The sequence below is a fragment of the Oncorhynchus clarkii genome, chromosome 3 (assembly GCF_045791955.1).
Source record: "Oncorhynchus clarkii lewisi isolate Uvic-CL-2024 chromosome 3, UVic_Ocla_1.0, whole genome shotgun sequence".
NCBI classification, from domain to species: Eukaryota; Metazoa; Chordata; class Actinopteri; order Salmoniformes; family Salmonidae; genus Oncorhynchus; species Oncorhynchus clarkii.
In genome coordinates this window covers 2784677-2810817 of record NC_092149.1, presented here as the reverse complement: position 1 = coordinate 2810817, position 26141 = coordinate 2784677, and the positions used below count along the sequence as shown (strand labels likewise).

At 48.1% G+C, this 26141-nt stretch overlaps 1 protein-coding gene across 2 annotated transcripts; it reads left to right on the top strand.

Annotated features, from left to right (window-relative positions):
- The first annotated feature begins 748 nt into the window (after positions 1-748).
- LOC139405638 (uncharacterized) lies at positions 749-24358 on the top strand. 2 transcript variants are annotated; one of them, XM_071148054.1, is made up of 4 exons: positions 749-1074; positions 17895-18821; positions 23819-23945; positions 24254-24358. In XM_071148054.1, exons 1-3 carry the CDS (start codon positions 987-989, stop codon positions 23914-23916), a joined length of 1113 nt encoding a protein of 370 aa, XP_071004155.1. In that variant the 5' UTR covers positions 749-986; the 3' UTR covers positions 23917-23945; positions 24254-24358. The 2 variants fall into 2 exon arrangements, with proteins under 2 accessions (XP_071004155.1, XP_071004153.1); XM_071148052.1 differs by having other exon boundaries at positions 17895-18826; positions 24254-24354.
- Positions 24359-26141: the final 1783 nt, after the last annotated feature.

Here is a 26141-nt window from a genome sequence, read left to right as displayed (position 1 = left end):
GTATATTTCCCTCACTAACTTTAAACATCTGCTATCTGAGCAGATAACCAATCGCTGCAGCTGCACATAGTCCATCTGTAAATAGCCCACCCAATCTACCTACCTCATCCCCATATTGTTTTTATTTACTTTTCTGCTATTCTGCACACCAGTATCTCGACTTGCACATCATCTGCTCATCTATCACTCCAGTGTTATTTTGCTCAATTGTAATTACTTCGCTACTATGGCCTATTTATTGCCTTACCTCTTCAGGCCATTTGCACGCACTGTATATAGACTTTCTTTTTTTTCTTCTATTTTCTATTGTATTAATGACTGTACGTTGTGTTTACTCCATGTGTAACTCTGTGTTGTTGTTTGTGTCGCACTGCTTTGCTTTATCTTGGCCAGGTCGCAATTGTAAATGAGAACTTGTTCTCAACTGGCCTACCTGGTTAAATAAAGGTGTTCTCACCTGGCCTACCTGGTTAAATAAAGGTGTTCTCAACTGGCCTACCTGGTTAAATAAAGGTGTTCTCACCTGGCCTACCTGGTTAAATAAAGGTGAAATAAAAGTATGATCCACCAGGTGGATTTTCAGAGAGTGGGTTTTCCTGAATGAGAGGATAGGGGGCGGAGTTGATCAACACCATTTTACCTAAACTACTTCCCTAATGTTAAGAAAGAGAGAGAGAGAGAGAGGGTGCAGAGTTGAGGGTCTTCATTTTTATCCAGACAGTGTCTAACGCGTGGTTAGTGTGCGGAGCACAACAGTCCGTTGTCTAGGGCATGACGGCGACTAGCCATGCATAAACAGACAGGGCAGACAGACAACAGGAAATAATGGGCTCCAGCTATACCTCATAAACAACCAGCTTGTTGTTCTGTTCATGTTTTATCCAGCCAGTCGCTGTCTGAGTTGACCGAGTATCGACCGTTCGCATCTAGTCTCAGTCTTCTTTCCATATTTTCTCTTCATCTCTCCTCTCTTTTTCTTCTTCGCCATGGGATGTTCTTCGTCCAGCACACAGACTGTCGATGAGGAGAAGAGACCGGGGACAAAACCCGAGGAGTCCAACGGAGACACATTTGGTGAGTAACTTAGATTTTTGTCAGGGTCAGTTGACAGTGACACTTTAAAAAAAAAAGTTTTGTCAGAATGTGTCAAAGTAACCCGTTTTTTTCCCCCAATTTAGAATAGTTGTCACACTGCAGAAGGTTGTGTTATATGCATTGATCTTTGTCTTACTTTTAAACATTTTTTTTACCATATGACATTGTGATTGTATAGATGTTTTTATTTTTGAAGGGGGCAAGGTTCTGGAAAGGAGAGAAATTGTGTTACATTGGGATTATCAATCAATCAAATGTATTTATATAGCCCTTCGTACATCAGCTGATATCTCAATGTGCTGTACAGAAACCCAGCCTAAAACCCCAAACAGCAAGCAATGCAGGTTTAGAAGCAAGCTCCTCGTGTTATTATATATATATATTATAGAATAACTTTTTATTATGATTCCTACCTGCTGTTAATATTTACTCAGTTATTAGTGATTTTAGTTTCATCTTTTGACTAAACCACAGCCAATGGTAATGCATTAGTATCTTATCTTTCCATTAGTTAAAAATATGTCAAAAACAGAACAAAACAATCAGCTCTTATCAGCCTATTTAGAGTGTAAAACCACAGGTGTTCACCTCCTCATGTATATATATTACAGTACATTATGTTCCCTGGACAGTCACATGTTGCCATTTAGAGAGGCCACGCAGCTCCGATCAAACGGCTGTGGAAAACGCTGCATTCTTGGCAGCACATCTGCACCCTGAGGCTATAGGGTTCTGACCCAACCTGTTAGTTAGCCTGTACTGTGTCATATCCCTGAGGCTATAGGGTTCTGACCCAACCTGTTAGTTAGCCCGTACTGTGTCATATCCCTGAGGCTATAGGGTTCTGACCCAACCTGTTAGTTAGCCCGTACTGTGTCATATCCCTGAGGCTATAGGGTTCTGACCCAACCTGTTAGTTAGCCTGTACTGTGTCATATCCCTGAGGCTATAGGGTTCTGACCCAACCTGTTAGTTAGCCTGTACTGTGTCATATCCCTGAGGCTATAGGGTTCTGACCCAACCTGTTAGTTAGCCTGTACTGTGTCATATCCCTGAGGCTATAGGGTTCTGACCCAACCGGTTAGTTAGCCTGTACTGTGTCATATCCCTGAGGCTATAGGGTTCTGACCCAACCTGTTAGTTAGCCCGTACTGTGTCATATCCCTGAGGCTATAGGGTTCTGACCCAACCTGTTAGTTAGCCCGTACTGTGTCATATCCCTGAGGCTATAGGGTTCTGACCCAACCTGTTAGTTAGCCTGTACTGTGTCATATCCCTGAGGCTATAGGGTTCTGACCCAACCTGTTAGTTAGCCCGTACTGTGTCATATCCCTGAGGCTATAGGGTTCTGACCCAACCTGTTAGTTAGCCTGTACTGTGTCATATCCCTGAGGCTATAGGGTTCTGACCCAACCTGTTAGTTAGCCCGTACTGTGTCATATCCCTGAGGCTATAGGGTTCTGACCCAACCTGTTAGTTAGCCTGTACTGTGTCATATCCCTGAGGCTATAGGGTTCTGACCCAACCTGTTAGTTAGCCTGTACTGTGTCATATCCCTGAGGCTATGGGGTTCTGACCCAACCTGTTAGTTAGCCCGTACTGTGTCATATCCCTGAGGCTATGGGGTTCTGACCCAACCTGTTAGTTAGCCCGTACTGTGTCATATCCCTGAGGCTATGGGGTTCTGACCCAACCTGTTAGTTAGCCCGTACTGTGTCATATCCCTGAGGCTATAGGGTTCTGACCCAACCTGTTAGTTAGCCTGTACTGTGTCATATCCCTGAGGCTATAGGGTTCTGACCCAACCTGTTAGTTAGCCCGTACTGTGTCATATCCCTGAGGCTATAGGGTTCTGACCCAACCTGTTAGTTAGCCTGTACTGTGTCATATCCCTGAGGCTATAGGGTTCTGACCCAACCTGTTAGTTAGCCTGTACTGTGTCATATCCCTGAGGCTATAGGGTTCTGACCCAACCTGTTAGTTAGCCTGTACTGTGTCATATCCCTGAGGCTATAGGGTTCTGACCCAACCGGTTAGTTAGCCTGTACTGTGTCATATCCCTGAGGCTATAGGGTTCTGACCCAACCTGTTAGTTAGCCCGTACTGTGTCATATCCCTGAGGCTATAGGGTTCTGACCCAACCTGTTAGTTAGCCCGTACTGTGTCATATCCCTGAGGCTATAGGGTTCTGACCCAACCTGTTAGTTAGCCTGTACTGTGTCATATCCCTGAGGCTATAGGGTTCTGACCCAACCTGTTAGTTAGCCCGTACTGTGTCATATCCCTGAGGCTATAGGGTTCTGACCCAACCTGTTAGTTAGCCTGTACTGTGTCATATCCCTGAGGCTATAGGGTTCTGACCCAACCTGTTAGTTAGCCCGTACTGTGTCATATCCCTGAGGCTATAGGGTTCTGACCCAACCTGTTAGTTAGCCTGTACTGTGTCATATCCCTGAGGCTATAGGGTTCTGACCCAACCTGTTAGTTAGCCTGTACTGTGTCATATCCCTGAGGCTATGGGGTTCTGACCCAACCTGTTAGTTAGCCCGTACTGTGTCATATCCCTGAGGCTATGGGGTTCTGACCCAACCTGTTAGTTAGCCCGTACTGTGTCATATCCCTGAGGCTATGGGGTTCTGACCCAACCTGTTAGTTAGCCCGTACTGTGTCATATCCCTGAGGCTATAGGGTTCTGACCCAACCTGTTAGTTAGCCTGTACTGTGTCATATCCCTGAGGCTATAGGGTTCTGACCCAACCTGTTAGTTAGCCCGTACTGTGTCATATCCCTGAGGCTATAGGGTTCTGACCCAACCTGTTAGTTAGCCTGTACTGTGTCATATCCCTGAGGCTATAGGGTTCTGACCCAACCTGTTAGTTAGCCTGTACTGTGTCATATCCCTGAGGCTATGGGGTTCTGACCCAACCTGTTAGTTAGCCCGTACTGTGTCATATCCCTGAGGCTATGGGGTTCTGACCCAACCTGTTAGTTAGCCCGTACTGTGTCATATCCCTGAGGCTATGGGGTTCTGACCCAACCTGTTAGTTAGCCCGTACTGTGTCATATCCCTGAGGCTATAGGGTTCTGACCCAACCTGTTAGTTAGCCTGTACTGTGTCATATCCCTGAGGCTATAGGGTTCTGACCCAACCTGTTAGTTAGCCCGTACTGTGTCATATCCCTGAGGCTATAGGGTTCTGACCCAACCTGTTAGTTAGCCTGTACTGTGTCATATCCCTGAGGCTATAGGGTTCTGACCCAACCTGTTAGTTAGCCCGTACTGTGTCATATCCCTGAGGCTATAGGGTTCTGACCCAACCTGTTAGTTAGCCCGTACTGTGTCATATCCCTGAGGCTATAGGGTTCTGACCCAACCTGTTAGTTAGCCCGTACTGTGTCATATCCCTGAGGCTATAGGGTTCTGACCCAACCTGTTAGTTAGCCTGTACTGTGTCATATCCCTGAGGCTATAGGGTTCTGACCCAACCTGTTAGTTAGCCCGTACTGTGTCATATCCCTGAGGCTATAGGGTTCTGACCCAACCTGTTAGTTAGCCCATACTGTGTCATATCCCTGAGGCTATAAGATTCTGACCCAACCTGTTAGTTAGCCTGTACTGTGTCATATCCCTGAGGCTATAGGGTTCGGGCCCAACCTGTTAGTTAGCCTGTACTGTGTCATATCCCTGAGGCTATAGGGTTCTGACCCAACCTGTTAGTTAGCCTGTACTGTGTCATATCCCTGAGGCTATAGGGTTCTGACCCAACCTGTTAGTTAGCCTGTACTGTGTCATATCCCTGAGGCTATAGGGTTCTGACCCAACCTGTTAGTTAGCCCGTACTGTGTCATATCCCTGAGGCTATAGGGTTCTGACCCAACCTGTTAGTTAGCCCGTACTGTGTCATATCCCTGAGGCTATAGGGTTCTGACCCAACCTGTTAGTTAGCCTGTACTGTGTCATATCCCTGAGGCTATAGGGTTCTGACCCAACCTGTTAGTTAGCCCGTACTGTGTCATATCCCTGAGGCTATAGGGTTCTGACCCAACCTGTTAGTTAGCCCGTACTGTGTCATATCCCTGAGGCTATAGGGTTCTGACCCAACCTGTTAGTTAGCCCGTACTGTGTCATATCCCTGAGGCTATAGGGTTCTGACCCAACCTGTTAGTTAGCCCGTACTGTGTCATATCCCTGAGGCTATAGGGTTCTGACCCAACCTGTTAGTAAGCCCGTACTGTGTAAATACTTCAGTTAGTTATTGAACCCATTGCCCTCTATGGTTGTGAAGTCTGGGGACCAACTAAGAATTCACAAAATGGGACAAACACCTAATTGAAACTCTGCACTTTGTTTACAACGCAAAACCCCAAACAATGCATGCAGAGCAGAATTAGGACGATACCCACCAATGATCAAAATCCAGAAAAGAGCTGATAAATTCTACAACCACCTAAAAGGAAGCGATGCCCAAACCTTCCACAACAAAGCCATCACCTACAGAGAGATGAACCTGGAGAAGAGTCCCCTCAGCCAGTTGGTTTTGGGGCTCTGATCACAAACACAAACAGACCCCACAGAGCCCCAGGAGAGCAACACAATTAGACCCAACCACATTATCAGGATGCCAAAAGATAAATAGACTCCCTGGTCCCATTCTATATAATCAGGAGGAAGAACCTTCTAGACTCCCTGGTCCCATTCTATATAATCAGGAGGAAGAACCTTCTAGACTCCCTGGTCCCATTCTATATAATCAGGAGGAAGAACCTTCTAGACTCCCTGGTCCCATTCTATATAATCAGGAGGAAGAACCTTTGGCCTACAGGCTATGGAAGTTATAGACCTACTGCATTGGCCTACAGGCTATGGAAGTTATAGACCTACTGCATTGGCCTACAGGCTATGGAAGTTATAGACCTACTGCATTGGCCTATAGGCTATGGAAGTTATAGACCTACTGCATTGGCCTACAGGCTATGGAAGTTATAGACCTACTGCATTGGCCTACAGGCTATGGAAGTTATAGACCTACTGCATTGGCCTACAGGCTATGGAAGTTATAGACCTACTGCATTGGCCTACAGGCTATGGAAGTTATAGACCTACTGCATTGGCCTACAGGCTATGGAAGTTATAGACCTACTGCATTGGCCTACAGGCTATGGAAGTTATAGACCTACTGCATTGGCCTACAGGCTATGGAAGTTATAGACCTACTGCATTGGCCTATAGGCTATGGAAGTTATAGACCTACTGAATTGGCCTACAGGCTATGGAAGTTATAGACCTACTGCATTGGCCTATAGGCTATGGAAGTTATAGACCTACTGCATTGGCCTACAGGCTATGGAAGTTATAGACCTACTGCATTGGCCGACAGGCTATGGAAGTTATAGACCTACTGCATTGGCCTACAGACTATGGAAGTTATAGACCTACTGCATTGGCCTATAGGCTATGGAATGGAGGAGGTGTGGTGGTGCTTTGCTGGTGACACTGTCTGTGATTTATTTAGAATTCAAGGCATACTTAACCAGCATGGCTACCTAGCATTCTGCAGTGGGACTATCTTTTGTTGTTCAACAGGACAATGACCCAACACACCTCCAGGCTTTGTAAGGGCTATTTGACCAAGAAGGAGAGTGATCGAGTGCTGCATTAGATGACCTGACCTCAACCCAATTGAGATGGTTTGGGATGAGTTGGACCGCAGAGTGAAGGAAAAGCAACCAACAAGTGCTCAGCATATGTGGGAACTCCTTCAAGACTGTTGGAAAAGCATTCCAGGTTAAGCCTGGTTGAGAGAATACCAAGAGTGTGCAAAGCTGTCGTCAAGGCAAAATGTGTCTACTTTGAAGAATCTCAAATATAAAAAAATATTTGGATTTGTTAAAACCATATGTGTTAATTCATAGTTTTGATGTCTTCACTATTATTCTACAATGAGTAGGTGTGCCCAAACTTGTGACTGGTTCATCAACTGGCATTTCCATCAATAAATACAAAGCATTATTTTGCAATGATATTTTTTCTTCTTCTCCCGAACAGAAATAGTTTTTATTTATTGCTTTTCTATTGCCTTTTTTTTTTTTTTGCCACAACCTGAGAGAGGCCTGGTACCCACAGAGAGGCCTGGTACCCACAGAGAGGCCTGGTACCCTTAGAGAGGCCTGGTACCCTTAGAGAGGCCTGACCATCAGTATGTCTTTATACAGGTTGTTATAGAGGGACCATCAGTATGTCTTTATACAGGTTGTTACTGTCTGACCATCAGTACGTCTTTATACAGGTTGTTATAGAGGGACCATCAGTATGTCTTTATACAGGTTGTTACTGTCTGACCATCAGTATGTCTTTATACAGGTTGTTATAGAGGGACCATCAGTATGTCTTTATACAGGTTGTTATAGAGGGACCATCAGTATGTCTTTATACAGGTTGTTATAGAGGGACCATCAGTATGTCTTTATACAGGTTGTTACTGAGGGACCATCAGTATGTCTTTATACAGGTTGTTATAGAGGGACCATCAGTATGTCTTTATACAGGTTGTTACTGTCTGACCATCAGTATGTCTTTATACAGGTTGTTACTGTCTGACCATCAGTATGTCTTTATACAGGTTGTTATAGAGGGACCATCAGTATGTCTTTATACAGGTTGTTATAGAGGGACCATCAGTATGTCTTTATACAGGTTGTTATAGAGGGACCATCAGTATGTCTTTATACAGGTTGTTATAGAGGGACCATCAGTATGTCTTTATACAGGTTGTTACTGAGGGACCATCAGTATGTCTTTATACAGGTTGTTACTGAGGGACCATCAGTATGTCTTTATACAGGTTGTTATAGAGGGACCATCAGTATGTCTTTATACAGGTTGTTATAGAGGGACCATCAGTATGTCTTTATACAGGTTGTTACTGTCTGACCATCAGTATGTCTTTATACAGGTTGTTATATAGAGGGACCATCAGTATGTCTTTATACAGGTTGTTATAGAGGGACCATCAGTATGTCTTTATACCGGTTGTTATAGAGGGACCATCAGTATGTCTTTATACAGGTTGTTATAGAGGGACCATCAGTATGTCTTTATACAGGTTGTTACTGTCTGACCATCAGTATGTCTTTATACAGGTTGTTTGGGTCTGTCTGTCTCAGGGTGTTGTTGTAGTACCATCTCTAGCAGTGTGTCTGTCTGTTTCAGGGTGTTGTTGTAGTACCATCTCTAGCAGTCTGTCTGTTTCAGGGTGTTGTTGTAGTACCATCTCTAGCAGTCTGTCTGTCTCGGGGTGTTGTTGTAGTACCATCTCTAGCAGTGTGTCTGTCTGTTTCAGGGTGTTGTTGTAGTACCATCTCTAGCAGTCTGTCTGTTTCAGGGTGTTGTTGTAGTACCATCTCTAGCAGTCTGTCTGTCTGTTTCAGGGTGTTGTTGTAGTGCCATCTCTAGCAGTGTGTCTGTTTCAGGGTGTTGTTGTAGTACCATCTCTAGCAGTCTGTCTGTCTCGGGGTGTTGTTGTAGTACCATCTCTAGCAGTGTGTCTGTCTGTTTCAGGGTGTTGTTGTAGTACCATCTCTAGCAGTGTGTCTGTTTCAGGGTGTTGTTGTAGTACCATCTCTAGCAGTCTGTCTGTCTGTTTCAGGGTGTTGTTGTAGTGCCATCTCTAGCAGTGTGTCTGTTTCAGGGTGTTGTTGTAGTACCATCTCTAGCAGTCTGTCTGTTTCAGGGTGTTGTTGTAGTACCATCTCTAGCAGTGTGTCTGTCTGTTTCAGGGTGTTGTTGTAGCACCATCTCTAGCAGTGTGTCTGTTTCAGGGTGTTGTTGTAGTACCATCTCTAGCAGTGTGTCTGTTTCGGGGTGTTGTTGTAGTACCATCTCTAGCAGTGTGTCTGTTTCTGGGTGTTGTTGTAGTACCATCTCTAGCAGTGTGTCTGTCTGTTTCAGGGTGTTGTTGTAGCACCATCTCTAGCAGTGTGTCTGTTTCAGGGTGTTGTTGTAGTACCATCTCTAGCAGTGTGTCTGTTTCAGGGTGTTGTTGTAGTACCATCTCTAGCAGTGTGTCTGTTTCAGGGTGTTGTTGTAGCACCATCTCTAGCAGTGTGTCTGTCTGTTTCAGGGTGTTGTTGTAGTGCCATCTCTAGCAGACTGTCTGTTTCAGGGTGTTGTTGTAGTACCATCTCTAGCCGTGTGTCTGTTTCAGGGTGTTGTTGTAGTACCATGTCTAGCTGTGTGTCTGTCTGTTTCAGGGTGTTGTTGTAGTACCATCTCTAGCAGTGTGTCTGTCTGTTTCAGGGTGTTGTTGTAGTACCATCTCTAGCAGTCTGTCTGTCTGTTTCTGGGTGTTGTTGTAGTACCATCTCTAGCAGTCTGTCTGTCTGTATCAGGGTGTTGTTGTAGTACCATCTCTAGCAGTCTGTCTGTCTGTATCAGGGTGTTGTTGTAGTACCATCTCTAGCAGTCTGTCTGTTTCAGGGTGTTGTTGTAGTACCATCTCTAGCAGTCTGTCTGTTTCAGAGTGTTGTTGTAGTGCCATCTCTAGCAGTGTGTCTGTCATCCAGTTAGCCAGCCAGGTCACCTGGAGATGCTCTCTGTCTTCGTCCCGGGAGGCTGGCGTCACCTCTGAAATGTTTTATTGTACCATGCTACTACTCTGTACATGTGGCACTGCATGGTCGTGATCTGTCCCATCTAACAGCACTGTCTCGCCAGCTGTATGCCAGCCAAACCCACAGTGGGGCCCCCGGGTCCCATCCCCCAGCTCTCTTCTCCCTCTGTCCAGGGATTGACTAGCTGTTTTGACTGGGATCTCTGTCATCTTTGGATGGTAATCATGTTGACACACGAGTCATCCATGCCAAGAGGGGCTCTATCTCTGTCTGTCTCTGTCCAGCCAGCCAGCCAGCTACAGACAACAGTTGTCCTATCCCTGAGATCTAGCTGACTGTACCGTCTGTCTGTCTCTGTCCCGCCAGCCAGCTACAGACAACAGTTGTCCTATCCCTGAGATCTAGCTGACTGTACCGTCTGTCTGTCTCTGTCCCACCAGCCAGCCAGCTACAGACAACAGTTGTCCTATCCCTGAGATCTAGCTGACTGTACCGTCTGTCTGTCTCTGTCCCACCAGCCAGCCAGCTACAGACAACAGTTGTCCTATCCCTGAGATCTAGCTGACTGTACCGTCTGTCTGTCTCTGTCCCACCAGCCAGCCAGCTACAGACAACAGTTGTCCTATCCCTGAGATCTAGCTGACTGTACCGTCTGTCTGTCTCTGTCCCACCAGCCAGCTACAGACAACAGTTGTCCTATCCCTGAGATCTAGTTGACTGTACCGTCTGTCTGTCTCTGTCCCACCAGCCAGCCAGCTACAGACAACAGTTGTCCTATCCCTGAGATCTAGCTGACTGTACCGTCTGTCTGTCTCTGTCCCACCAGCCAGCCAGCTACAGACAACAGTTGTCCTATCCCTGAGATCTAGCTGACTGTACCGTCTGTCTGTCTCTGTCCCACCAGCCAGCCAGCTACAGACAACAGTTGTCCTATCCCTGAGATCTAGCTGACTGTACCGTCTGTCTGTCTCTGTCCCACCAGCCAGCCAGCTACAGACAACAGTTGTCCTATCCCTGAGATCTAGCTGACTGTACCGTCTGTCTGTCTCTGTCCCACCAGCCAGCCAGCTACAGACAACAGTTGTCCTATCCCTGAGATCTAGCTGACTGTACCGTCTGTCTGTCTCTGTCCCACCAGCCAGCCAGCTACAGACAACAGTTGTCCTATCCCTGAGATCTAGCTGACTGTACCGTCTGTCTGTCTCTGTCCCGCCAGCCAGCTACAGACAACAGTTGTCCTATCCCTGAGATCTAGCTGACTGTACCGTCTGTCTGTCTCTGTCCCACCAGCCAGCTACAGACAACAGTTGTCCTATCCCTGAGATCTAGCTGACTGTACCGTCTGTCTGTCTCTGTCCCGCCAGCCAGCTACAGACAACAGTTGTCCTATCCCTGAGATCTAGCTGACTGTACCGTCTGTCTGTCTCTGTCCCACCAGCCAGCCAGCTACAGACAACAGTTGTCCTATCCCTGAGATCTAGCTGACTGTACCGTCTGTCTGTCTCTGTCCCACCAGCCAGCCAGCTACAGACAACAGTTGTCCTATCCCTGAGATCTAGCTGACTGTACCGTCTGTCTGTCTCTGTCCCGCCAGCCAGCCAGCTACAGACAACAGTTGTCCTATCCCTGAGAGCTAGCTGACTGTACCGTCTGTCTGTCTCTGTCCCGCCAGCCAGCTACAGACAACAGTTGTCCTATCCCTGAGAGCTAGCTGACTGTACCGTCTGTCTGTCTCTGTCCCACCAGCCAGCTACAGACAACAGTTGTCCTATCCCTGAGATCTAGCTGACTGTACCGTCTGTCTGTCTCTGTCCCGCCAGCCAGCTACAGACAACAGTTGTCCTATCCCTGAGATCTAGCTGACTGTACCGTCTGTCTGTCTCTGTCCCGCCAGCCAGCTACAGACAACAGTTGTCCTATCCCTGAGATCTAGCTGACTGTACCGTCTGTCTGTCTCTGTCCCACCAGCCAGCTACAGACAACAGTTGTCCTATCCCTGAGATCTAGCTGACTGTACCGTCTGTCTGTCTCTGTCCCACCAGCCAGCCAGCTACAGACAACAGTTGTCCTATCCCTGAGATCTAGCTGGCTGTTCAACTGTAACTGCATCATATAGCTCCTCATCACATCACCCCATAGCTCCTCATCACATCACCCCATAGCTCCTCATCACATCACCCCATAGCTCCTCATCACCCCATAGCTCCTCATCACATCACCCCATAGCTCCTCATCACATCACCCCATAGCTCCTCATCACATCACCCCATAGCTCCTCATCACATCACCCCATAGCTCCTCATCACATCGCCCCATAGCTCCTCATCACCCCATAGCTCCTCATCACCCCATAGCTCCTCATCACCCCATAGCTCCTCATCACATCACCCCGTAGCTCCTCATCGCCCCATAGCTCCTCATCACATCACCCCATAACTCCTCATCACCCCATAGCTCCTCATCACATAACCCCGTAGCTCCTCATCACCCCATAGCTCCTCATCACCCCATAACTCCTCATCTCATCACCCCATAACTCCTCATCTCATCACCCCATAACTCCTCATCACCCCATAGCTCCTCATCGCCCCGTAGCTCCTCATCACATCACCCCGTAGCTCCTCATCCCCCCCGTAGCTCCTCATCACCCCGTAGCTCCTCATCACATCACCCCATAGCTCCTCATCACCCCGTAGCTCCTCACCACCCCATAGCTCCTCACCACATAACCCCGTAGTTCCTCATCACCCCATAACTCCTCATCTCATCACCCCATAACTCCTCATCACCCCATAGCTCCTCATCACCCCATAGCTCCTCATCACCCCATAGCTCCTCATCACCCCGTAGCTCGTCATCACCCCGTAGCTCCTCATCACCCCATAGCTCCTCATCACATCACCCCATAGCTCCTCATCAACCCATAGCTCCTCATCACATCGCCCCATAGCTCCTCATCACATCGCCCCATAGCTCCTCATCACATCGCCCCATAGCTCCTCATCACCCCATACCTCCTCATCACATCGCCCCATAGCTCCTCATCACATCGCCCCATAGCTCCTCATCACCCCATAGCTCCTCATCACATCGCCCCATAGCTCCTCATCACCCCATAGCTCCTCATCACATCACCCCGTAGCTCCTCATCGCCCCATAGCTCCTCATCACATCACCCCATAACTCCTCATCACCCCATAGCTCCTCATCACATCACCCCGTAGCTTCTTATCGCCCCGTAGCTCCTCATCGCCCCGTAGCTCCTCATCACATCACCCCGTAGCTCCTCATCCCCCCCCGTAGCTCCTCATCACCCCGTAGCTCCTCATCACCCCGTAGCTCCTCATCACCCCATAGCTCCTCACCACATAACCCCGTAGCTCCTCATCACCCCATAGCTCCTCATCACCCCATAACTCCTCATCTCATCACCCCATAACTCCTCATCTCATCACCCCATAACTCCTCATCACCCCATAGTTCCTCATCGCCCCGTAGCTCCTCATCACATCACTCCGTAGCTCCTCATCCCCCCCGTAGCTCCTCATCACCCCGTAGATCCTCATCACATCACCCCATAGCTCCTCATCACCCCATAGCTCCTCATCACCCCATAGCTCCTCATCACCCCGTAGCTCCTCATCACCCCGTAGCTCCTCATCACCCCGTAGCTCCTCATCACCCCATAGCTCCTCATCACATCACCCCATAGCTCCTCATCACCCCATAGCTCCTCATCACATCACCCCATAGCTCCTCATCACATCACCCCATAGCTCCTCATCACATCACCCCGTAGCTCCTCATCACATCACCCCGTAGCTCCTCATCACATCACCCCGTAGCTCCTCATCACATCACCCCGTAGCTCCTCATCACCCCGTAGCTCCTCATCACCCCATAGCTCCTCAACACATCACCCCATAGCTTCTCATCACCCCGTAGCTCCTCATCACATCACCCCGTAGCTCCTCATCACATCACCCCGTAGCTCCTCATCACATCACCCCGTAGCTCCTCATCACATCACCCCGTAGCTCCTCATCACCCCATAGCTCCTCATCACCCCGTAGCTCCTCATCACATCACCACATAGCTCCTCATCACCCAGTAGCTCCTCATCACCCCGTAGCTCCTCACCACATCACCCCATAGCTTCTCATCACCCCATAACTCCTCATCTCATCACCCCATAGCTCCTCATCACCCCATAACTCCTCATCTCATCACCCCATAGCTCCTCATCACTCCATAACTCCTCATGTAGACCTCCAAATCCATCTCTCTCTGTTTACTTGTCTTCCATTGGTCTGGTTGGTTCCTATTTTGTGCCAGCCCATCACATTCCTTTCCAGTCATTGCTCCCTGGTCTTTAGGGACAACAACAGTCAAACCAAACCGGGAAGCTGCAGTGTCTAATTTGATCATTTTTTGCATGCATGAAACAATCAGGGGGAGTTAACAGTGACATGGATGAAATAATACGAAGGGTTGTGATCAGTCTTAGAACAGATTTCCTGAACTGTTTTTGCAGGCAGACTGGTCCCAGATCTGTTAGTGCTGTCTTGCCAACTCCTATGGTAACTCATTGTATTGTGAAACGTCCTAGACGTAGGCTATACAACACAAACAGATCTGGGACCAGTCTCAGACGATCTGTTGTGTTTCCCAGGTGTCCGGTAGCCTACCACTTGGATGGATATGTATCATTCATATACACTTCCTCGTTCAGTTTCATAACTAGGGTGAACCTTGTCCTCAGGGCTCAGAGAAAACCCACAGGTTGTTTTCAATAAATCACATTCTTCAACCCCCCCCCCCCCCCGGGGAAATGGAAGAAGAGTGCTTCATATTTTTAAGTTCCCGCGCGTCCCAGAGATTCTCTGTGTCTTTTATTGTTTTCCCTCACTGCTGAGTCAAACCAACTGGACTCTCTTACCAAGGGGCCCACTGCTGAGTCAAACCAACTGGACTCTCTTACCAAGGGGCCCACTGCTGAGTCAAACCAACTGGACTCTCTTACCAAGGGGTCCACCTTCTGTTCAGTCATATTTCAACAGCAGTTTAAAATACTTCAGGATGCTCCAACAACCAAAGCATTAGAATACAAAAGGGGGGAAACGGTTCCACTCTTCACAACATAATGGTTGATTTAACATGACAGGTACCCTGAAGAGTCAGTGGCACCTTTGACACGGTTCCCCTCTTCACAACATAATGGTTGATTTAACATGACAGGTACCCTGAAGAGTCAGTGACATGGTTCCACTCTTCATAGCATAATGGTTGATTTAACATGACAGGTACCCTGAAGAGTCAGTGACATGGTTCCACTCTTCACAGCATAATGGTTGATTTAACATGACAGGTACCCTGAAGAGTCAGTGTCAACTTTGACACGGTTCCACTCTTCACAGCATAATGGTTGATTTAACATGACAGGTACCCTGAAGAGTCAGTGACATGGTTCCACTCTTCACAGCATAATGGTTGATTTAACATGACAGGTACCCTGAAGAGTCAGTGGCACCTTTGACACGGTTCCACTCTTCACAACATAATGGTCGATTTAACATGACAGGTACCCTGAAGAGTCAGTGTTAACTTTGACACGGTTCCACTCTTCACAACATAATGGTCGATTTAACATGACAGGTACCCTGAAGAGTCAGTGTCACCTTTGACACGGTTCCACTCTTCACAGCATAATGGTTGATTTAACATGACAGGTACCCTGAAGAGTCAGTGACATGGTTCCACTCTTCACAGCATAATGGTTGATTTAACATGACAGGTACCCTGAAGAGTCAGTGTCACCTTTGACACGGTTCCACTCTTCACAACATAATGGTTGATTTAACATGACAGGTACCCTGAAGAGTCGGTGTCACCTTTGACAGCAAATGGTGCATTTGACCTTTCTGAACTTTGGCATCTGTAACAGCGACACCAACAGTGAACAGCTCATCGTTGTTCTATGTTCTGTAGATTGATTTGTTGCTTTACATCTAATCCCTGACATCTAATCCCTGACATCTAATCCCTGACATCTAATCCCTGACATCTAATCCCTGACATCTAATCCCTGACATCTAATCCCTGACATCTAATCCCTGACATCTAATCCCTGACATCCAATCCCTGACATCTAATCCCTGACATCTAATCCCTGACATCTAATCCCTGACATCTAATCCCTGACATCTAATCCCTGACATCTAATCCCTGACATCTAATCCATTACATCTAAAGCACATTTTCCATGTGGAAACCTATAGTTATTTGACTAATTATAAAGGAGCTTGTGACTGACCGTACTGTAGTGGTTCAGTCTCTGTATGTAATAGATTTAGATGGAATGTTCCATTAGATCAGCAGCATGTATGTAATAGATTTAGATGGAATGTTCCATTAGATCAGCAGCATGTATGTAATAGATTTAGATGGAATGTTCCACTAGATCAGCAGCATGTATTAATCTGTATGTAATACCATGGACATTATTACTTCAGGTCCTTGGGGACTAGTTATCCCCCCCCCCCAAGCTTATTTCAGATAAATACTAACCACGTTTCAGATAAATACGGACCCCGTTTCAGATCAATACGGACCCCGTTTCAGATAAATACTGACCGCGTTTCAGATCAATACAAACCACGTTTCAGATCAATACTGACCGCGTTTCAGATGAATAAGGACGCCGTTTCAGATAAATACTGACCGCGTTTCAGATGAATACTATGTTAACCTTGCTTCTCCTTACTGAGCTTTAAACCTTTCATCTCTGTCAGTTGCACAATCTTTTATTTTGTTGGCTGTGGCCGTAGATCATGGATTGGGTTAGCAGGAGTCACTATGGAATGTTTTAGGTGGTACTGTGGCAGTAGATCATGGATTGGGTTAGCAGGAGTCACTATGGAATGTTTTAGGTGTTACCGTGGCAGTAGATCATGGATTGGGTTAGCAGGAGTTACTATGGAATGTTTTAGGTGTTACCGTGGCAGTAGATCATGGATTGGGTTAGCAGGAGTCACTATGGAATGTTTTAGGTGTTACCGTGGCAGTAGATCATGGATTGGGTTAGCAGGAGTCACTATGGAATGTTTTAGGTGTTACTGTGGCAGTAGATCATGGATTGGGTTAGCAGGAGTCACTATGGAATGTTTTAGGTGTTACTGTGGCAGTAGATCATGGATTGGGTTAGCAGGAGTCACTATGGAATGTTTTAGGTGTTACCGTGGCAGTAGATCGTGGATTGGGTTAGCAGGAGTCACTATGGAATGTTTTAGGTGTTACCGTGGCAGTAGATCGTGGATTGGGTTAGCAGGAGTCACTATGGAATGTTTTAGGTGTTACCGTGGCAGTAGATCATGGATTGGGTTAGCAGGAGTCACTATGGAATGTTTTAGGTGTTACCGTGGCAGTAGATCATGGATTGGGTTAGCAGGAGTCACTATGGAATGTTTTAGGTGTTACCGTGGCAGTAGATCATGGATTGGGTTAGCAGGAGCCACTATGGAATGTTTTAGGTGTTACCGTGGCAGTAGATCATGGATTGGGTTAGCAGGAGTCACTATGGAATGTTTTAGGTGTTACCGTGGCAGTAGATCATGGATTGGGTTAGCAGGAGTCACTATGGAATGTTTTAGGTGTTACCGTGGCAGTAGATCATGGATTGGGTTAGCAGGAGTCACTATGGAATGTTTTAGGTGTTACCGTGGCAGTAGATCATGGATTGGGTTAGCAGGAGTCACTATGGAATGTTTTAGGTGTTATTGTGGCAGAGTGCTGCATGTGTCTGAAGATGGTTGACTACAACACAACTAGATTGGTTCATGACAACATAGACACGGGGTCAATGCTGATAAGTCATAATTGCTTGAATTTCAGGCATTCAAGCCTATCAGATCAAATCAAATGTATTTATATAGCCCTTCGTACATCAGCTGATATCTCAAAGTGCTGTACAGAAACCCAGCCTAAAACCCCCAAAACAGCAAGCAATGCAGGTGTAGAAGCACGGTGATCCTTCATTATTAGTTCAACTTAACCAATGTTTGGAATTCAATAAAGTGAGGAAATGGTTTGCTGTGATCTTCTATCAGGAACGTTACAGGTGGATCTGGTGTCAGATGTCAGGTTAAACCTAGAAATACATTTCTCTCATGTTTTTCTGTGTTTTTATTCCAGTTGTCGGGAATGGTCACATCTCGGAGGACACGGAGACCATCGCTGACCAGATGCAGCTTCCTGTCCAGAGTGCCCTGACTGATGACTCTGAGGAACCCGTCATCATGGCCTCAGAGGCCCTGGAGACCATGGGGTCTGGATGGGAGGAGGACCAGGTCCTGGAGATGCTGGCTGCAGCCGAGCCAGAGGTTCCCCCTGAAGCCCCTGCTGAGGCTGCAGCTGTAGATGCAGTCCCTTCAGAGGCTGTGTTCTTAGTAGAGGCTGTGGTCCCAGTGGAGGTGGTGGCCCCTGTTGAGGCTGTCGTGGTTGAGGCCGCTCCTGTGGCAGATGCTCCTGCTGAGACAGTGGTGTCTGAGGAGTCCCCTGTTGTTGAAACTGGAGCTGCAGTGGAGGTGGCTACCCTTGTCGAGGCAGCTGCACCTGTGGAAGCTGCTGCCCCAGTCGAGGTGGCTGAAACTGTCCCAGAGGCAGCTCCAGCCCCGACAGAGGAGACCCCAGCTCCAGCCCCGACAGAGGAGACCCCAGCTCCAGCCCCGACAGAGGAGACCCCAGCTCCAGCCCCGACAGAGGAGACCCCAGCTCCAGCCCCGACAGAGGAGACCCCAGCTCCAGCCCCGACAGCGGAGACCCCAGCTCCACCCCCGACAGCGGAGACACCAGCTCCAGCCCCAAAAGAGGAGACCAAAGATGCTCCAGCCCCTGTGGCCGCTGTCCCTGAGCCAGTAACCCCTGCTGATGAGCCTGTGGCCGCTGTCCCAGAGGGGGCCCCCGCTGTGGAGGCCCCTGCACCCAGTGGCCCCATAACTGACCTTGTTGTTGCTGCTGAGCTTGCAGCAGAGCCAATAACCACCCCTGTGGCTGTGGAGGCCCCTGTAGCAGCCGTTGCCAATGAGCCAGTGGAGGCCCCAGGACCAGTGGAGGCCCCAGGTGAGGTGACAGCTCCAGCCCCAGAGCCTGCAGTAGAGACTCCTACCCCTGCTCCCGAAGCCGCCCCAGAGCTAACACCAGCCGCCCTTGCTCCTGCTCCCTCAGACGCCCCTACCCCTGCCCCAGAGCTAACACCAGCCACCCCTGCTCCTGTGGCCCCGCCTACTCCTGCCCCAGAGCTAACACCAGCCACCCCTGCTCCTGTGGCCCCGCCTACTCCTGCTATCTCAATCCCAGAGATTGATGGTATGTACTCCTCTAACGCTTCATCCTCACGGACAAAATCACTCTACATATTTAAACCGCCATCAAACGTCAACCCTGTCTTACTATGGTGTATTTACCAGGTTCACAAATAGTTGCATTGCGATTATGGTGTGGTCACATTTCACCTCCGTAACACAGCACCAACTGATTTGTACTGAGGGACAATTAAATTCCACAGAGCAAAATGGCTGCCATTTATTGTCCTGATTAGCCCCAGGGAGGTTATGATTGTTCTTCCAGCTCATAGATTCACTAAATTGATATGTTACCTAGAACACCTGTCTCTCCTGACCTAAATAAGGTGTGTCAGTCAGTCTGTTGTAGCCTGCCGGATCAGGCTTATCTGGAAAATGGTTGGTCCTCCCCTGCCCCAGGCACAAATAGCTGAGAAGACATCGCTGCAAACATGCATGATGTGGGGAGAGACGGAGAGCGTGAGATGAGATGTGGGGAGAGACGGTGAGCATGTGATGAGATGTGGGGAGAGACAGTCAGCATGTGATGAGATGTGGGGAGAGACAGTCAGCATGTGATGAAATGTGGGGAGAGACGGTGAGCGTGAGATGTGGGGAGAGACGGAGAGCGTGAGATGTGGGGAGAGACGGTGAGCGTGAGATGTGGGGAGAGACGGTGAGCGTGAGACGTGGGGAGAGACGGAGAGCGTGAGACGGTGAGCGTGAGATGTGGGGAGAGACGGTGAGCGTGAGATGTGGGGAGAGACGGTGAGCGTGTTCAGACCAACAGACCAGCGTATTTACTCACCCACAGAGTTGTTTGAAGACTGTTGTTTGGAGTCTATAAATAGGTGAAATGTATTCTCACAAACGTAGCATACCCCCCAAGGTCTCCATAGTCTACTTACCTCACTGGTTACCAAGAGGTATCCAACACCCTCACTGACTAGGAGGAGAAATCAGACACCCTCACTGACTAGGAGGAGGTATCAGACACCCTCACTGACTAGGAGGAGGTATCAGACACCCTCACTGACTAGGAGGAGGTATCAGACACCCTCACTGACTAGGAGGAGGTATCAGACACCCTGACTGACTAGGAGGAGGTATCAGACACTGACTAGGAGGAGGTATCAGACACTGACTAGGAGGAGGTATCAGACACCCTCACTGACTAGGAGGAGGTATCAGACACCCTCACTGACTAGGAGGAGGTATCCGACACTGACTAGGAGAAGGTATCAGACACCCTCACTGACTAGGAGGAGGTATCAGACACCCTCACTGATTTAGGAGGAGGTATCCTGACCCCAAAACTGATTTCCTGTTAACATCAGGACAGATAATGCTGCCTGTAAGACATCATGCAGTAGTCTCTACAGACACCATGCAGTAGTCTCTACAGACATCATGCAGTAGTCTCTACAGACACCATGCAGTAGTCTCTACAGACACCATGCAGTAGTCTCTACAGACACCATGCAGTAGTCGCTACAGACACCATGCAGTAGCCTCTACAGACACCATGCAGTAGCCTCTACAGACACCATGCAGTAGCCTCTACAGACACCATGCAGTAGTCTCTACAGACACCATGCAGTAGTCTCTACAGACACCATGCAGTAGTCTCTACAGACACCATGCAGTAGTCTCTACAGACACCATGCAGTAGTCTCTACAGACACCATGCAGTAGCCTCTACAGACACCCTGCAGTAGCCTCTACAGACACCATGCAGTAGTCTCTACAGACACCATGCAGTAGTCTCTACAGACACCATGCAGTAGTCTCTACAGACACCATGCAGTAGCCTCTACAGACACCCTGCAGTAGTCTCTACAGACACCCTGCAGTAGTCTCTACAGACACCATGCAGTAGTCTCTACAGACACAATGCAGTAGTCTCTACAGACACCATGCAGTAGCCTCTACAGACACCATGCAGTAGTCTCTACAGACACCATGCAGTAGTCTCTACAGACACCATGCAGTAGTCTCTACAGACACCATGCAGTAGTCTCTACAGACACCATGCAGTAGCCTCTACAGACACCATGCAGTAGCCTCTACAGACACCCTGCAGTAGCCTCTACAGACACCCTGCAGTAGCCTCTACAGACACCCTGCAGTAGCCTCTACAGACACCCTGCAGTAGCCTCTACAGACACCATGCAGTAGCCTCTACAGACACCATGCAGTAGTCTCTGTAAGACGCCATGCAGTAGTCTCTGTAAGACACATTGCAGTAGTCTCTGTAAGACACATTGCAGTAGTCTCTGTAAGACACCATGCAGTAGTCACTGCAGACACCATGCAGTAGTCACTGCAGACACCATGCAGTAGTCTCTGCAGACACCATGCAGTAGTCTCTGTAAGACACCATGCAGTAGTCTCTCCAGACACCATGCAGTAGTCTCTCCAGACACCATGCAGTAGTCTCTCCAGACACCATGCAGTAGTCTCTGTAAGACACCATGCAGTAGTCTCTCCAGACACCATGCAGTAGTCTCTACTGAAGGACTAAAAGCTGTTCTAGTGTGTCACTTCGTCATGAGGCCCTGACCAACACAATAGCCCCAGTCACGCAGTCTGAGACACCCTCTCTCTCTTTCTCTCCACCCTCTCTCTCTTTCTCTCCCCCCTCTCTCTCTTTCTCTCCCCTCTCTCTCTTTCTCTCTCTCCCTCCCTCTCCCCCCTCTCTCTCTCCCCCCTCTCTCTCTCCCCCCTCTCTCTCTCTCTCTCTCTCCCCCCCCCTCTCTCATTGTGCTCTGTGAATTACCCAGATAAGACTTCTGCACTGTTGACTGGGATAACATAAAACATGTTAATGTCCTCTCTCCCCACTCCTCAGTTCAGATGCAAATGTTTGTCAAGTGAACTGTACATTTTGACGTGACCGTTGGGAGAGCAGAAGAGAATTGAGTCTGTCTAGTGACTCGTAGTAGGTCATTAGGTAGATAATTCATGTTTACTCATGGCCCCTTGTCATGGAATAGTTGAGATTAGGTTATTATCCCACTGTTCTGGCCAAAGCATGTCAGAACCCCACCATAAATCTTCACAATCACAATAGAATCTTCACAATCACAATAGAATCTTCACAATCACAGTAGAATCTTCGCAATCACAATAGAAGCTTCAGAATAGAATCTACACAATCACGATAGAATCTTTGCAATCACAATAGAAACTTCACAATCACAATAGAATCTTCACAATAGAAACTTCACAATCACAATAGAATCTTCACAATCACAATTGAATCTTCACAATCACAATAGAATCTTCACAATCGCAGTATAAAATGTTCATAATCACAGTTGTAGCATGAATCAGCCCTCTTTCTTTTAGTGGAGCAGATAGTGAAATTATTATGTGTTTAAATGAGGGTGAAGATAAGTCCAGCATGTCTGTTTGAGTTGGGGAGATTTCCCCTGAGTCACAGAGGAAAAGCCATGCTCTGTTTCAGGGCTATGTTTAGCTATAGGTAACCCGTCTATGTAGTGCTGCCCAGGAACATGTGATGAGCCCAAAGTTCTGTTACCTTTATATCCACTACCAGGAAAACCACTGCTACTGTACAGCCCACTATGTGTAGGCCTACAGTCAGTTCCTATGGTTACGGGTACTGTACAGCCCACTATGTGTAGGCCTACAGTCAGTTCCTGTGGTTACGGGTACTGTACAGCCCACTATGTGTAGGCCTACAGTCAGTTCCTGTGGTTACGGGTACTGTACAGCCCACTATGTGTAGGTCTACAGTCAGTTCCTGTGGTTACGGGTACTGTACAGCCCACTCACTATGTGTAGGCCCACAGTCAGTTCCTATGGTTACAGGTACTGTACAGCCCACTATGTGTAGGCCTACAGTCAGTTCCTGTGGTTATGGGTAGTGGTTCTCTCTCTCTCTCTCTCTCTACCTACCTACCTACCTACCAGACATGCAGACTGAGTAGTAGAGCTCTCCAGTGGTTCCTAGTCTGTCCGTCTGCCCCTCCACTCTCCAAACACATAAGGAACAAACTGTCCTTTTTAGGCAGAGAGAGAGGACCCACCCCTTCAGTTGCACATGCTACTGTCAGGAGTTGCATAACTCTCTCTCTCTGTGGTGAATGCTGTTTGCATGGCTGGACACACACCCTATAACCAGGTTATTCACCAAGCCGGCTCTGCTGAACAAGATGATCTGGTAACAGAGAGAGGTTTGATTCTGGGCTCTCTGCTACTATTCACCAAGCCGGCTCTGCTGAACAAGATAATCTGGTAACAGAGAGGTTAGACTCTGGGCTCTCTGCTACTATTCACCAAGCCGGCTCTGCTGAACAAGATAATCTGGTAACAGAGAGGTTAGACTCTGGGCTCTCTGCTACTATTCACCAAGCCGGCTCTGCTGAACAAGATGATCTGGTAACAGAGAGAGGTTTGATTCTGGGCTCTCTGCTACTATTCACCAAGCCGGCTCTGCTGAACAAGATGATCTGGTAACAGAGAGAGGTTTGACTCTGGGCTCTCTGCTACTATTCACCAAGCCGGCTCTGCTGAACAAGATAATCTGCTAACAGAGAGGTTTGACTTTAGGGCTCTCTGCTCCGTCTTTGTTGTTCTATGTTAAAAGTTCAATGGCACGAAGGCCGTTCATGTTGGAATGTCACACATTAACTTCACACACACACACACACAAACACACACACGCACACAAACACACACACACACGCACACACACACACACACACACCACCCGCCAGGCGTTGATTTCCTGTGTGTGTTGTTTTCCAGGTGTTCCGGTGGTTGTGTCGGAGGTGGCACAGGAAGCAGCGGCCTTGGTGTTGGCTGGAGTGGCACAGGAAGCAGAGAAAGACAAGAAACAGAACTAAGAAGAGAGGTCAAACTGAGGAGGCCGCTGGTAAGACCCCCCAGATGATACCCAGACAGAACAGACACTCATTAAAAACATTGAACTATTCTCACAGATGGTGACATGCCACTAAGCAAATTCAATGGAAAACAACATTGTGTGAATCTTTCATTGAATATAAATTATTTTGAATTTCCCCCAATTTCAAGGACTTGATGATGTGTATATAAGGGTATAATGCTTAATGTCTATGAACAAGGAATCTAATTAACTCGATTATTGAATAATGTACTTATGTTACTCGATATACAAGCATATGTAACTAAATAAATAAAAATTATGTTTGTGTCTTTCAGTGGCCTGGGAAACACAACCTTCTTGGATAAAACCTCTGTTTTTACATTCAGAGACGATTTGTAGATAAGATGCACAACCCAAAGACCAGGAAGTTAAAAACACACACTCATCTACCATAACTATGACAGACCAGGAAGTTAAAAACACACACACACTCATCTGCCACAACGATGACAGACCAGGAAGTTAACACACACACTCATCTACCATAACTATGACAGACCAGGAAGTTAAAAACACACACACACTCATCTGCCACAACGATGACAGACCAGGAAGTTAAAACACACACACACTCATCTGCCACAACGATGACAGACCAGGAAGTTAAAACACACACACACTCATCTGCCACAACGATGACAGACCAGGAAGTTAAAACACACACACACACTCATCTGCCACAACGATGACAGACCAGCTCAATACATATTCCTGTCAGGGTGTGTCCCAAATGGCACCTAATTCCCTGATGAGGGGATAAGGTGTAATTTCAGACGGAGAGTCTTGTCACCAAAGTGCCTTCCTCCCATCCTGGAAATATGGATGGGCCACTTTTCTTCTTCTATTGGCAATAACATTGTTAAAGAGAACTACCATGTAACCTGGAGACACCTGGGCTTCCAACCATGTAACCTGGAGACACCTGGGCTTCCAACCATGTAACCTGGAGACACCTGGGCTTCCAACCACGGAACCTGGAGACACCTGGGCTTCCAACCATGTAACCTGGAGACACCTGGGCTTCCAACCATGTAATCTGGAGACACCGGGGCTTCCAACCATGTAACCTGGAGACACCTGGGCTTCCAACCATGTAACCTGGAGACACCTGGGCTTCCAACCACGGAACCTGGAGACACCTGGGCTTCCAACCATGTAACCTGGAGACACCTGGGCTTCCAACCATGTAATCTGGAGACACCGGGGCTTCCAACCATGTAACCTGGAGACACCTGGGCTTCCAACCATGTAACCTGGAGACACCTGGGCTTCCAACCATGTAACCTAGAGACACCTGGGCTTCCAACCATGTAACCTGGAGACACCTGGGCTTCCTACCATGTAGCCTGGAGACACATGGGCTTCCAACCATGTAACCTGGAGACACCTGGGCTTCCAACCATGTAACCTGGAGACACCTGGGCTTCCAACCATGTAGCCTGGAGACACCTGGGCTTCCTACCATGTAACCTGGAGACACCTGGGCTTCCAACCATGTAGCCTGGAGACACCTGGGCTTCCAACCATGTAGCCTGGAGACACCTGGGCTTCCAACCATGTAACCTGGAGACACCTGGGCTTCCTACCATGTAACCTGGAGACACCTGGGCTTCCAACCATGTAACCTGGAGACACCTGGGCTTCCAACCATGTAACCTGGAGACACCTGGGCTTCCAACCATGTAACCTGGAGACACCTGGGCTTCCAACCATGTAACCTGGAGACACCTGGGCTTCCAACCATGTAACCTGGAGACACCTGGGCTTCCAACCATGTAATCTGGAGACACCTGGGCTTCCAACCATGTAACCTGGAGACACCTGGGCTTCCAACCATGTAACCTGGAGACACCTGGGCTTCCAACCATGTAATCTGGAGACACCTGGGCTTCCAACCATGTAACCTGGAGACACCTGGGCTTCCAACCATGTAACCTGGAGACCCCTGGGCTTCCTACCATGTAGCCTGGAGACACCTGGGCTTCCAACCATGTAGCCTGGAGACACCTGGGCTTCCAACCATGTAGCCTGGAGACACCTGGGCTTCCTACCATGTAACATGGAGACACCTGGGCTTCCAACCATGTAACCTGGAGACACCTGGGCTTCCAACTGAACTCTCCGACTCCCAATAACCTGGAGCCACCTGGGCTTTCAACTGAA

Excerpts from the sequence above, each read along its gene's own strand:
- LOC139405638 (XM_071148052.1), top strand. The coding sequence starts at position 987 with ATGGGATGTTCTTCGTCCAGCACACAGACTGTCGATGAGGAGAAGAGA. Across the intron at positions 18,827-23,818 it reads CAGTGGAGGCCCCAGGTGAG|GTGTTCCGGTGGTTGTGTCG; the intron begins GTGACAGCTCCA and ends GTTGTTTTCCAG. Across the intron at positions 23,946-24,253 it reads TCAAACTGAGGAGGCCGCTG|TGGCCTGGGAAACACAACCT; the intron begins GTAAGACCCCCC and ends TGTGTCTTTCAG.